We start from the raw sequence: 13,527 nt of genomic DNA on the forward strand, positions 1-13,527 counted from the left end.
AGATAACAGCTGATCGGCGGGGGTGGCGCGTGTGGGACACCGGCCGATCATACATTGATGCCCTATCCTATGGATACGGCATCAATGTCAAAGTAGTGGACAACCCTTTTAAGTTTATGTAAAGACTCAATACATATAGTGCTTGGAGTTAACCACAATTTGTGTTTTTGTTTGTGCACCCCGTTTGTTTTAGGATTAACCACGGGTTCTCAATGGGTTTGAGATTTGGAGAGTATCCTTACCATGGACCCAAAAATTTTAATGTTTTGTTCACCGAGCCTTAGTTAGTTATCACTCATTCCTTTCAGCATGGTCTCCATCATGCTGCAAAGAGCATCATCACTAAATTGGTCCTGGATTGTTGAGAGAAGCTGCTCTTGGAGGATGGTTAGATCCCATTCTTCATTCACGGTCTTAGGTAAAATTATGAGTAAGCCCCCTCCATGGATTAAAAGCCCCCACACATGGATGGTCTCAGCATGCTTTACTGTTGGCATGACATAGGACTCACCTTTTCTTCTCTGGATAATCATTCTTCCAGTTGTCCCAAAGAGTCTGAAGGGCGTTTCAGAGAAAATAGCTTTGCAGGAAGTACAGAGATGGGACTACAAAAGACTGGGGTAAAGTTGCCCTTTATATACTGTTTTTTTTCTTTATGAATACAATGAGATCATTTACCTGTGTAAGAGATGACCTTGGTCACCATTCCGCTGATATATAGAAGACTGTATGCGACACACTTAATATTTTAATAATTTTATTAAAAAACAAGAAACATGAATTGTCCGTAAACAGAATGGTCGGTCCATTTAGCCCAAAATATACAGAGAGCATTTATATAGAAGCCTCCCCTCCATGAAAACAGCAGCCATAGATCCAAGGGGAGGCATATAAACTGTAGTACCTACACAATCGCCCGCACCCACGCCCTGATCAATATATACACATTCTGTATATAAGCCACACGTAATGAGTTTAATATGTAGACTGCTACATACCGATAGGACTTGATTTAAGGAAAATGTATTAAAATCATGGTCCGCCTAACTCTTTATAAGACGCCATCAGGAATTGCGGGATATTGTACCTCTTTATGATCTGTACCATCATATTTAGTGGTTCCTTAAGACCCAAATATACTGCGTGTATGATGTATCTGTTAATTTTAGTTGATTCTGAAGAATATAATATTTAAGAACGGATTGTCCAAGTAGTGGATAACCCCTTCAACTCGCCCCCCTCCCCAGAAAAAAAAAATGTAACCTCCAGAATTGCAATTTTTCACCCTCTGTCCTTATCCAAAGAAATGCAATCAAAATCTTGTATGTACTCCATGATGGTATTAATTAAAACTACAGCTTATCGCGCAAAAAACAAGCCCTCACACAGCTCCAAAGATGGAAAAATAAAAACGTTACGCTTGTCAGAAGATGGCGACACAAACCAAAATATTTTTTTTTAAAGAAACTTCTGAAATTAAAGGAGTATTCTCAAGTTTGAAAGTTATCCCCTATCCATGGGTTAGTAGATCACTGCGGGTCTGACCGATAAGGCCATCACCGATCCCAAGAATCAGTGATCTGAAGAGCCCTGGCTGAATGGAGCGGAGGTCGATCATGCGCATTGTCGCTCCGTCCGTTCTCAATGGGGCCGGTGCAGATAGCCGAACGCTCGGCTCATATTGGGCACTCCCATTAGAATGAATGGAGCGGCAGTGAATGTGATCAACCTCCGCTCTATTCATTTCTTGGGATCGGTGGGGACCTTATAGATCTCTGCGGGCAACAAAAGCCTATAAACTAACCCATAAGTCATCTAGGCAATATATTTTTCACAATCTATTATGAGAGGATGATACTGGGCAGCCTGATATTGGGTAAATTATTGTCTCCTACTCGTAGACCAATGTGGTGTGAGCCCTGTCAGTATGCAGCAGTCACATATCCTCTTCTCCAATTCACACACATACCCATATATACACTGATGTGCCCCTATGATGGGAGCGCACAAAACACCCTGTAGTTCTCAGAGGTTAGGTACTCAGGAAATATATGAGCTAACTATGCCCACAATTATGATGAGGAGCATGCTGGAGACCCCACTCTGACATCCAACCCCCCAATTATAGAGTATACCAAGACAGATACATCTCTGTAGGCATGGAGTATAATTATCAGTGCCATAGAAGTAGATAGTTCTGGAGGTTTGTTTTTTTTTTTTGGCGTTTGTATTTCTTATTAAAGTTTTAATGTAAATTTATAAAAGTTTATTTCTAAAACAGTTAAGATGGGAACTAATCGTCATCTATCTGGTTGGTAAAGGAAAACTCCGAAGAGACAACTCAATGAAAGGACGGCGGTGCACAGAATCCTATATACTGCATGCGCTGCCTCCTGCACGGCGGATGTTATGGGGTAGGAGCGCTTAATAAAGGGTCACTTTGGAGAGCTCAAATTCAGTCCGTCCAGATGAACCGTCCAGGAGACGCCTCCAGTTCATCTAGATATTTCCCCGAGATTGAGATCAACAGTAAGTCCGGCCAGACCTGGTGCTATTTTTTTTGGAAGATGAGATGTATATTGTTAATGAACAGAAACTTTACTCCAATGTGAAGGACAGAAAGGGAAAAAATAATTCAAACCTATGGAAACCTTATACACCAATGTACAGTGCCTACAAGTAGTATTCAACCCCCTGCAGATTTAGCTGGTTGACACATGCGGAATTAACTTGGCATTGTGACATTTGTACTGCAGATCAGCCTGGAAGTGGGAAATGCACTGCAGCAAATTTTGTTTTTGTGTTTTTTTTTTTAAAACGTTAAAAGTTAATTCAGAGTGTCATTTATTATTCAACCCCTCAAACCACAAGAATTCTGTTTGGTCCCCCTAAAGTATTAAGAAGTAGTTCAGGCACCAAGAATAATGAGCTTCACATGTGTGGATTAAAGATCTCTTTTGCCAGCCTTTTCTGACTATTTAAGACCCTCCCCAAACTTGTGAACAGCACTCAGACATGGTCAACATGGGAAAGACAAAGGAGCATTCCAAGGCCATCAGAGACAAGATCGTGGAGGGTCACAAGGCTGGCAAGGGGTACAAAACCCTTTCCAAGGAGTTGGGCCTACCTGTCTCCACTGTTGGGAGCATCATCCGTAAGTGGAAGGCTTATGGAACTACTGTTAGCCTTCCACGGCCTGGACAGCCTTTGAAAGTGTCCTCCCGTGCCGAGGCCAGGCTTGTCCGAAGAGTCAAGGCTAACCCAAGGACAACAAGGAAGGAGCTCCGGGAAGATCTCATGGCAGTGGGGACATTGGTTTCAGTCAATACCATAAGTAACGTACTCCACCGCAATGGTCTCCGTTCCAGACGAGCCCGTAAGGTACCTTTACTTTCAAAGCGTCATGTCAAGGCTCGTCTACAGTTTGCTCATGATCACTTGGAGGACTCTGAGACAGACTGGTTCAAGGTTCTATGGTCTGATGAGACCAAGATCGAGATCTTTGGTGCCAACCACACACGTGACGTTTGGAGACTGGATGGCACTGCATACGACCCCAAGAATACCATCCCTACAGTCAAGCATGGTGGTGGCAGCATCATGCTGTGGGGCTGTTTCTCAGCCAAGGGGCCTGGCCATCTGGTCCGCATCCATGGGAAGATGGATAGCACGGCCTACCTGGAGATTTTGGCCAAGAACCTCCGCTCCTCCATCAAGGATCTTAAGATGGGTCGTAATTTCATCTTCCAACAAGACAACGACCCAAAGCACACAGCCAAGAAAACCAAGGCCTGGTTCAAGAGGGAAAAAGTCAAGGTGTTGGAGTGGCCTAGTCAGTCTCCTGACCTTAATCCAATTGAAAACTTGTGGAAGGAGCTCAAGAATAAAGTCCACATGAGACACCCAAAGAACCTAGATAACTTGGAGAAGATCTGCATGGAGGAGTGGGCCAAGATAACTCCACAGACCTGTGCCGGCCTGATCAGGTCTTATAAAAGACGATTATTAGCTGTAATTGCAAACAAGGGTTATTCCACAAAATATTAAACATAGGGGTTGAATAATAATTGACCCACACTTTTATGTTTAAAATTTAATAAAATTCAACTGAGCAACATAACTTTTTGATTTGTAAGATTTATGCTTCTGTTCATAAATCCTACTCTCGTTTGCAGTTTGAAGGCTCTAACTTATTTGCATCTTATCAAACCAGCTAAATCTGCAGGGGGTTGAATACTACTTGTAGGCACTGTATATGTAGAGGAGCCAATTATTGTCACTGCCTACAAGGATCTATATGATGGAAATGTCCATGAGATCCTCAGCCAATGTTCACACTGCTGTCATTGGAGCTGACTGTAATTTTTACAGCATGCACTGCCCTTGCCATGAAAAATACCACTCAGGCTAACCATAAAAATTAGTGGAGTCTCTCAGGATTTACCTATGTCTATTGGAAAGCGATCTGTTTTAGCTGTCGCGGCTTTGTTATAAACCAAATAGCACTTGAGTGAACAGAACCTAAAAAGAAACAGGCTGTAGATAAAACCAGTCTCCTTCCCCCTCTGGCAGCTAACACTCTGGTTCCTTCTTGCTACATTACCCCGCTAGTAAAGAGACTCTGCTCCTTCCCTGACAAGCATATTGGCTGCTCTCGAGTGAATAGAGGGTTAGAGGGTTACTTTGCAGAGACCTCGCTCTAAGGGCATGGCCTCACCATCAGTATTTGGTCAGTATTCGGTCAGTATTTTTTCTCAGGAGTGGGAGCCAAAACCAGGAGTGGGTGATAAATGCAGATTTGGTGACTTGTTTCTATTATACCATTTTTTCTTGATTGTTCTTCATCTGGTTTTGGTCCCACTCCTGAGAAAAAATACTGACCATTAGAGAAAATAGAGCAGCAGCTAAGTGCCCCTTGTTCTGGAGGATCGCTGGGCATCAGTGGCGTAGTGTGATGGGGATACCGGGGTCGGTTGACTTGGATGCTAAATTCTTAAAGCAAAATTTCAAAAGAAAGTACTAGTGGTATCACTAGAGCTGAAGATCCAGGACAGTGCTCATGCCCCGGTCTTCTAGCTGGGTACCCGTGGATCTCCAGTTGAGCCCCGCTGTACTTTATCGACATCAACATGACACCAATACAGTTGGATCCTGCGGTGGAGCAGGGTACCATAGTCGGCCCCACCACTTTTTGTCCAAAGGATCCCTGCAGATGCCATTATGACGTCACTGTGCCGACCCATTCTGTGTGCAGAGGAGAAGAAGACCCGGAAGCTCAGGTTAGGTGAGTTTTTTTTAAGGTGGCATTATTACTTTTATTGGATCATAGCTTTAGGGAGAGTATTAATTCCTCCTTAGTGCTTCTCTAAAAGGGGGGACTCAGGGAACATTATTTGTTTTAGTGAGTGCTCAGGGGTCACTATTACAGAGTTTTTGGAGCGCAAAACTCACCTTTCTCCGAGCACTGGCTAACCACGTGACTCCGCTAACTGATATGGATGTCAATGGTCATAATATACTTTACTGTTCAAGCATCCAGGAGGGAGATTGTCCATATTGGCCAAGATTGTTTAAGACCTAGTAAAAGCTTTTGCGCAATATCAGAAGTAACAGATACCCAATCACTTACCCCCAAACAGGCACCTCTATCCAAAAATTGCACCACGTGTGGCCGACTTATGATTGATTCTTCCTGAGAGTAGACTCACATAGAAGCATCATTAATGATAACCACATCATCAACTAATATTCCAGATTGTACGCTCATCCATGATGTGCTACTGTGTAAAGCAGATGGGAGTAACAAAATGGCGCACAATCAACTGTATTAGGAGGTGGAGATGAGCGAATTAGTTCGGTTGGACCCCAGTCTAGAGGTCATGTCGGCACTCTGTGGCCACCGTACGGCCCTGCAAACCTCCTCCTACCTTCCAACATCCCCGTCTCCTTTTTGATTAGCCAGCCTTGGTATACGTCACGCTAATTAGCCAGCTAATCAAAAGTGGAGCTTACGAATCGATTCGCTCATCTCTAAGATGAAATTCTAGTTTCTACCGCCATGGAAATACTTGGCTTTCCCAAACAAAGGTAGCCATTTTCCATGGGTGATAAAAGGGTGACCAAGAGCGATCGGCTGATTGCTGCATTTTTTAGCGATTGTCTCTGATGGAAGAGAACGATTCCATAAATAACATTAGATTTAAGAATGGATATAAACAATGCCCCAACATCTGAACTTAAATGACAAAATGCCCCTTTAACAGTACCAGATGCTACTAAGTGTTTCAGCAAGACAGAACCGGCTGCGCTCCAACCGGTGATAGCGAACGGAGATTTTCTACATATCAAAGAACTCTGTGCACAGTGGTAAAAAGTTCCTGGGAAAGTTTTCGGAGGTTGCATTGCTGAGGCGGGTTGTACCTATAGATAGTGGCTTATTGCACCAAAATCTAGATATGATTTGTCATTTTGTACAGTTCAGTAGACAATAGGCAAAACAGTAGTGCACATTCATTCAGAGAATGCAGGAACACAAGACACACGTAGCCTCTCATATCCTTGCATGCACTTATAGCTGCCGGAGGGAGATTACGCAGATGTGGTACCGTGTCTTAGCCCACAGCAGAGGAAGAGGTTGTAGAAGACGCCGGAGAAGCCGCACTAGAGCTGTTCCAGAACAACCAGCGTCTCTTGGGCTGTCTCTTCTGGTGTAGGGCCGTCTCTTTCTCACGTTCCCTCTGTGCTCTTTGGAAATGGTCTTCTTCTTTCAGGTACCAGACGGGGGGCCAACGCTGCGCCTCTAAGGTCTGCTGATTCTCTGCAGGATAAAACCACCTTACGTCAGAGAAGATGAGTGATCGCTACATCTACAGGGATTAGTCCAAGTCTACAAGGGTCTATAGATGGTTTCACATGTCTGAAGTTCAGTCGCAGTAATGACCGGACTGGCCGAGGGTGTCCTTTATTCTTTATAGTCACATATGAAGCCATTGAGTTCCCGTCAGGAGACCCGCAGCCAGTTCGCACAAAATGTTTTCTCTATGGGAAGACAAGGTCTGTTGGAGTTTATTAAAGGGGTATTCCCATCTCCAAGATCCTGTCCCAATATGTAGTAGGTGTAATAATAATATTATTAGCAAATACCTCCAATTAGAAATGTAGTATAGTTCTTCTGATTCGCTATATCGCTTACCCCATGTGCAGGGCATTGCAGTAGCTTAAGTATCCATGGTTACGACCACTAGCAACTAGCTAACCATGGATACATAAGGTCCTGCAATACCCTGCACATGAGGAAAGAGACATAGTAAATCAGAAGAACTATACTACATTTCTAATTGGAGGTATTTGCTAATAATTTTATTATTACACCTACTACATATTGGGACAGGATTTTGGAGATGAGAGGACAGTTTTTTGGGGGAAACACACTCAAGGGACACTTAGCATGCTTCCACTTCCAGGGAACGTAGAGGCGGGTACTATTTACTCCTAATGCATTGTGCGATTGTAGGATAAAGTGATTTAGTGCCATTACTATACTGCCATACTCACCTGGTGACACCAGCTTGATGTCCCGGGGGAATTTCCTGCACGCGCGGTTATAATTTGTGGAGATGTGATGTAAACACCAGGCGGCCAGCTGCTGAGCGCCATGAAACTGAAAAACACAAAGCAATGTATATAGGAACCTCTGGAATAGGATACTCCGCAGACTGTGTGCCAGGACATTGGCATGTGCAGACTTGACGAAGATGGTTGGGGTTATGGCTTTGGCTCTGGAGACAATGGGTTGGCACCATGGCTAATGTGACCTTGCTACAGATGTTCAGGGCATCTTGTACAGTAGGTACGAGGGGGGATAAAAGATGTATAATAGAAGGACCATCTGATTTTACGCCCAGGTAAGCAGAGAGGCGGCAGGGTGGTTACCTGAGCAGCTTCCAGTAACATTAGTGCTTCCCCGTCAATATCCTTATTATTCAGAGACGCGTCCATCATGACCGACACGGTGTGTTTCTCTGGGAAAACAGAATGAGATGCTAATTATGTCTGTAAAAAAAAAAATCAATATTAATTATCATCAGTGCTACATCTGCACATTCACCCCACAATGGCGGATATCGTCTCCTTTAACACTTTATGGTAATCAATGCCTTAGAATCTGACATGACATGAAGGGAGAAGAGTCCGCTCATGTTGTCATATGGTTAAAAACTACCACGACACGTAGGTATGCTGGATTTCCATAAAGTGATGAGTCCCAGATCTGATTAGGAAACTTTTTTAGGGAGTCATTTGGCGTTTAACCCCCTAAGAATAACATTAAAATGGCAAAAAGTTTTCAAACAGCGATTTTTTAATGTGGATATTTTATTTATGTTTCAAAGATATATAGATGTTGCGTAAATCCAGCCGTTTCAGAGCATTTGCTAAAATAATTGTCTAAAAGAGCAGCGGATTGAATGAAAATAAAATGTTCTTTTATTGTGCACCGAGTGCAGCTGTGATTACAACAGCGCCCCCTCCTGACAGCCCGGCTGGTCGAGTACAGTAGGAGGGAGGGTTAAAGGGATTGTTGAGATAAACAAGTTATCACCTAGCCACAGAATGGGTGCAGTCAGACGGCCATATAAACCGGACCGAGATATGACCCCAATGCACGGACTGGCCGGCAGCTCTCCCTACCCGAGCGTGACAGCGGTATAGAAATATATGAAGCCGCCACGCTCAGGTCAGGAGAGCCGCCGGCCAGTCCGTGCATTGCGGTCTCATCTTGGTACGATTTCTACGATTTGCGGCGGTAGAACAGGGGAGGTTGATAACAGACTGGCTACCTCATTACAGCTAGATTGTCAGACTTCTCCCTATACACAGTGGGCAGGGAGAAGTCTGCGGAGACATACATGTGACTTATCCTCTCCTCCCCCCCAGCCCTTTTATTAGAGTTTTTCTCTAAACCTCCGCAGCATGTCAGCGTAAACCATACATGTTTGCAATGAGGGAGTCGGTCTCCAATTCATGCTGCCTGCTAATTGGGCAGCATGAATTAAATGTCAGTCTCCCTTTAAGCAATGTACATACAGTGCCTACAAGTAGTATTCAACCCCCTGCAGATTTAGCTGGTTTGATAAGATGCAAATAAGTTAGAGCCTTCAAACTGCAAACGAGAGTAGGTTTTATGAACAGAAGCATAAATCTTACAAACCAAAAAGTTATGTTGCTGAGTTGAATTTTATTAAATTTTAAACATAAAAGTGTGGGTCAATTATTATACAATCCCTATGTTTAATATTTTGTGGAATAACCCTTGTTTGCAATTACAGCTAATAATCGTCTTTTATAAGACCTGATCAGGCCGGCACAGGTCTGTGGAGTTATCTTGGCCCACTCCTCCATGCAGATCTTCTCCAAGTTATCTAGGTTCTTTGGGTGTCTCATGTGGACTTTATTCTTGAGCTCCTTCCATAAGTTTTCAATTGGGTTAAGGTCAGGAGACTGACTAGGCCACTCCAACACCTTGACTTTTTCCCTCTTGAACCAGGCCTTGGTTTTCTTGGCTGTGTGCTTTGGGTCGTTGTCTTGTTGGAAGATGAAATTACGACCCATCTTAAGATCCTTGATGGAGGAGCGGAGGTTCTTGGCCAAAATCTCCAGGTAGGCCGTGCTATCCATCTTCCCATGGATGTGGACCAGATGGCCAGGCCCCTTGGCTGAGAAACAGCCCCACAGCATGATGCTGCCACCACCATGCTTGACTGTAGGGATGGTATTCTTGGGGTCGTATGCAGTGCCATCCAGTCTCCAAACGTCACGTGTGTGGTTGGCACCAAAGATCTCGATCTTGGTCTCATCAGACCATAGAACCTTGAACCAGTCTGTCTCAGAGTCCTCCAAGTGATCATGAGCAAACTGTAGACGAGCCTTGACATGACGCTTTGAAAGTAAAGGTACCATACAGGCTCGTCTGGAACGGAGACCATTGCGGTGGAGTACGTTACTTATGGTATTGACTGAAACCAATGTCCCCACTGCCATGAGATCTTCCCGGAGCTCCTTCCTTGTTGTCCTTGGGTTAGCCTTGACTCTTCGGACAAGCCTGGCCTCGGCACGGGAGGACACTTTCAAAGGCTGTCCAGGCCGTAGAAGGCTAACAGTAGTTCCATAAGCCTTCCACTTACGGATGATGCTCCCAACAGTGGAGACAGGTAGGCCCAACTCCTTGGAAAGGGTTTTGTACCCCTTGCCAGCCTTGTGACCCTCCACGATCTTGTCTCTGATGGCCTTGGAATGCTCCTTTGTCTTTCCCATGTTGACCATGTCTGAGTGCTGTTCACAAGTTTGGGGAGGGTCTTAAATAGTCAGAAAAGGCTGGCAAAAGAGATCTTTAATCCACACATGTGAAGCTCATTATTCTTGGTGCCTGAACTACTTCTTAATACTTTAGGGGGACCAAACAGAATTCTTGTGGTTTGAGGGGTTGAATAATAAATGACACTCTGAATTAACTTTTAACGTTTTTAAAAAAACAAAAAAAAAAAAACAAAAAACAAAATTTGCTGCAGTGCATTTCCCACTTCCAGGCTGATCTACAGTACAAATGTCACAATGCCAAGTTAATTCCGCATGTGTCAACCAGCTAAATCTGCAGGGGGTTGAATACTACTTGTAGGCACTGTATATAACTCTATGTTCAATGAAGACTTTCATGTCAGTGTTTTACCATTTATATAGTGATTCATGGTCGACTCCTGACTTCTATATTGAAAAAGTTACCTTCAAACCATCCAATTCTGCTCAGATGTCATCCGAGTGCAGTCTGATGTTTTCCACGCACTTATTGAGTTGCATGGCTGAGTGCGATCCGAAAATCAGATCAAACTCGGGAATTTGACAGACTCAGGTAGAGGAAAAAAATCAGATGTGCATGGCCCCATAGAATAACATTGGTCCAAGTGCAATCCGATGTTCAGTCGGATCACACTCGGACCGGAAATACGGCCACGTGCACGAGCCCTATTGGTAACAGAAATCTCAGAGCAAAGGGGTCTGAACACTCTTTATTGGAAATTAATGGTGAGAACCTACTCATCCCTTACCTGTCAGTGCTACCAGATGTGGCAGGCAGAGTCGGTTCGCCAGTATAATGAGGTCCAAGGGGTCAAGGTCGAGTCCAGCGGTGAACTGTCCAGTATACAGATACTCTAGCACCGCACGCATACTGCCTCTAGAGGTGTACGGAAGAACTACCTGGACACAGAAAAGATTAGATACGACACTACTATTATTGATATGCATTATGTAAACCATTCAATTATTTATTTCTTTATTAATAATCCAATATGCGGTTTATTTTCAGACCATTAAGTTATCAAGGTGAGATTCCTGGGGTCCCATTGTCAGACCCCGACGACCCAAGAATGTTTGCTTTTTCTCAGCGAAAGGGTGGTCGTACCAATCCAAGTAGAAGGCATAGCTCACTGAATTGTTACGGTGCTTCCCATTGAGGCCGCGTTCAACATTCATGATCCGACAATAGATCGCTATGATCTGACCGGCCGTGGGTCTCCTGACCCAAACTCAGGAGCCTCATACTCATACATGAGCCTGTTGAGTTCTGCTCAGGAGACCTGAGGCCGCTCCGTTCTCGGATCATGAATGTCGGACATGTGAAACTGACCTAACAATCACTGAGTGTGAAGTTCTCCTTGTTCTTGGGGTTGGTAGGGATCCAAGCAACCAGAACCATCACTAACAACATGTCCAATTGTAATCTCATGCCATAAAAGTCAATATGGAGATACCTATGATGACTAGAATTACTGCTGTATTGAAAATATTATGTACATCAGCCGTGATCTGAAACCACAGCCATCAACAATCGAGTATGTGGAACGTCCAAGTGTCCTTCAGAATTATCACCAGGTCCCTTATGTCACATGGATGATGCTGCCCCCGTCATACACAATCCACTCATGTATCGGCACCCGAGCTCTCTCCTGGGTAGAGGAATCACTCCTGGTAGGTGCTAACCCTTTACTACGAACACCACAAAAGGCCTGTCATTTATAGATGCTCGGTGTCATCCAGCCATCGTAATTTGGCCCTTGGTCACTTGGATCCTCACGATAATCACTGTCAGTGGTTGTAATGTTTTGGCCAATCTGTCTCTCTATTTTTTCCATCTATATACACTCAAAATATTGGCAAACATGTCGTAATTAATGAATTCAGGTTTTTAATTCATTGCCATTGTCCACATAATATCTGGCCCCTCACCCCCTGGTTTATAACAGCCGGCCCCTTGCTCCCCGGTATATTACATCCGTCTCCTCGCACCCCCAGTGTATAATATCCAGCTCATTTCCTCCCCAGTTTATCACAGCTGGCTCCTCGCCCCCTGGTGTGTAACATGCGGCCCCTCACCCCCGGTGTATAATATCTGGCTCCTTGCCCTCGGTGTATAACATCCGGCCCTCATCCCCCCCGGTTTATAACAGCCGGTCCATCGCCCCTCGGTGTATAACATCCGTCTCCTCGTCCCCCCGGTGTATTACCTCTGACCTCTGGCCCCCGGTGTATAATATCAAGTCCCTCACCCATGGTGTATAATATCCGGCCCCTTGCCCACCAGTTTATAACAGCCGGATCCTCGCCCCCCCTGGTGTATAAGATTCGGCACCCTCTCCCCCCCGGTTTATAACAGCCAGTCCTTCGCCTTCGATGTATAACATTCATCTCCTCACCCCCACTGGTGTATTACATCTGTGCCCTAGCCCCCGGTGTATAATATTGAGTCCCTCACCCACGGTATATAATATCTGGCCCTTTTGCCTACGATGTATAACATCTGGCCACTCATCCCTGGTGTATAACATCCGGCCCCTCACCCCCCAGTTTATATCAGCTGACCCCTTGCCCCCGGTGTATTACATCCATCTCTTTGCCCCCCGGTGTATTACATCTGGCCCCTCGCCCTCGGTATTTAATATCCGGCCCCTTTGCCTCCGATGTGTAACCTCTGCCCCCTCGACCCCGGTGTATAACATCCAGCCCCTTTGCCTCCAGTGTATAACATCCAGCCCCTCAACCCCAGTGTATAACCTCCGGCCCCCCCGCCCCCAGTGTATAACCTCCGGCCCCCCCGCCCCCAGTGTATAACCTCCGGCCCCTTTGCCTCCAGTGTATAACATCTGTCTACTTGCTCCCCCGGAGTATTACCTCTGACCCCTGGTGTATACAGTAATATCGAGCCCCTCAGCCATGGTGTATAATATCCGGCCCCTTGCCCACCAGTTTATAACAGCCGGATCATCGCCCCCCTGGTGTATAACATTAGGCACCCTCGCCCCCCCCCCAGTTTATAACAGCCAGTCCTTCGCCCCCCAGTGTATAACATTCATCTCCTCCCCCCCCCCCGGTGTATTACATCCGGCCCCTAGGCCCCGGTGTATAATATCGAGCCCTTCACCCACGCTATATAATATATGGCCTCTTGCCTACGGTGTATAACATCCCCCCCGATTT

General features: G+C 45.1%; 1 protein-coding gene across 4 annotated transcripts in view; it reads right to left on the minus strand.

Moving 5' to 3' along the window:
- Positions 1 to 740: 740 nt before the first annotated feature.
- RHOBTB2 (Rho related BTB domain containing 2) overlaps positions 741 to 13,527 on the minus strand; it is a 48,399-nt gene continuing 35,612 nt past the window's right edge. For all 4 annotated transcript variants that reach the window (XM_073654017.1, XM_073654018.1, XM_073654019.1 and 1 more), the window contains 4 exons: positions 11,100 to 11,250; positions 7,933 to 8,021; positions 7,555 to 7,660; positions 741 to 6,817 (listed from right to left, as the gene is read on the minus strand). In XM_073654017.1, coding sequence (XP_073510118.1) covers positions 6,612 to 6,817; positions 7,555 to 7,660; positions 7,933 to 8,021; positions 11,100 to 11,250 — 552 coding nt within the window. In that variant the 3' untranslated portion in view covers positions 741 to 6,611. The remainder of the gene's footprint in view (positions 6,818 to 7,554; positions 7,661 to 7,932; positions 8,022 to 11,099; positions 11,251 to 13,527) is intronic.

Source organism: Phyllobates terribilis, unplaced genomic scaffold (genome assembly GCF_046119375.1).
Source record: "Phyllobates terribilis strain yellow unplaced genomic scaffold, ASM4611937v1 Scaffold_11__3_contigs__length_659146591, whole genome shotgun sequence".
Taxonomy (NCBI): Eukaryota; Metazoa; Chordata; class Amphibia; order Anura; family Dendrobatidae; genus Phyllobates; species Phyllobates terribilis.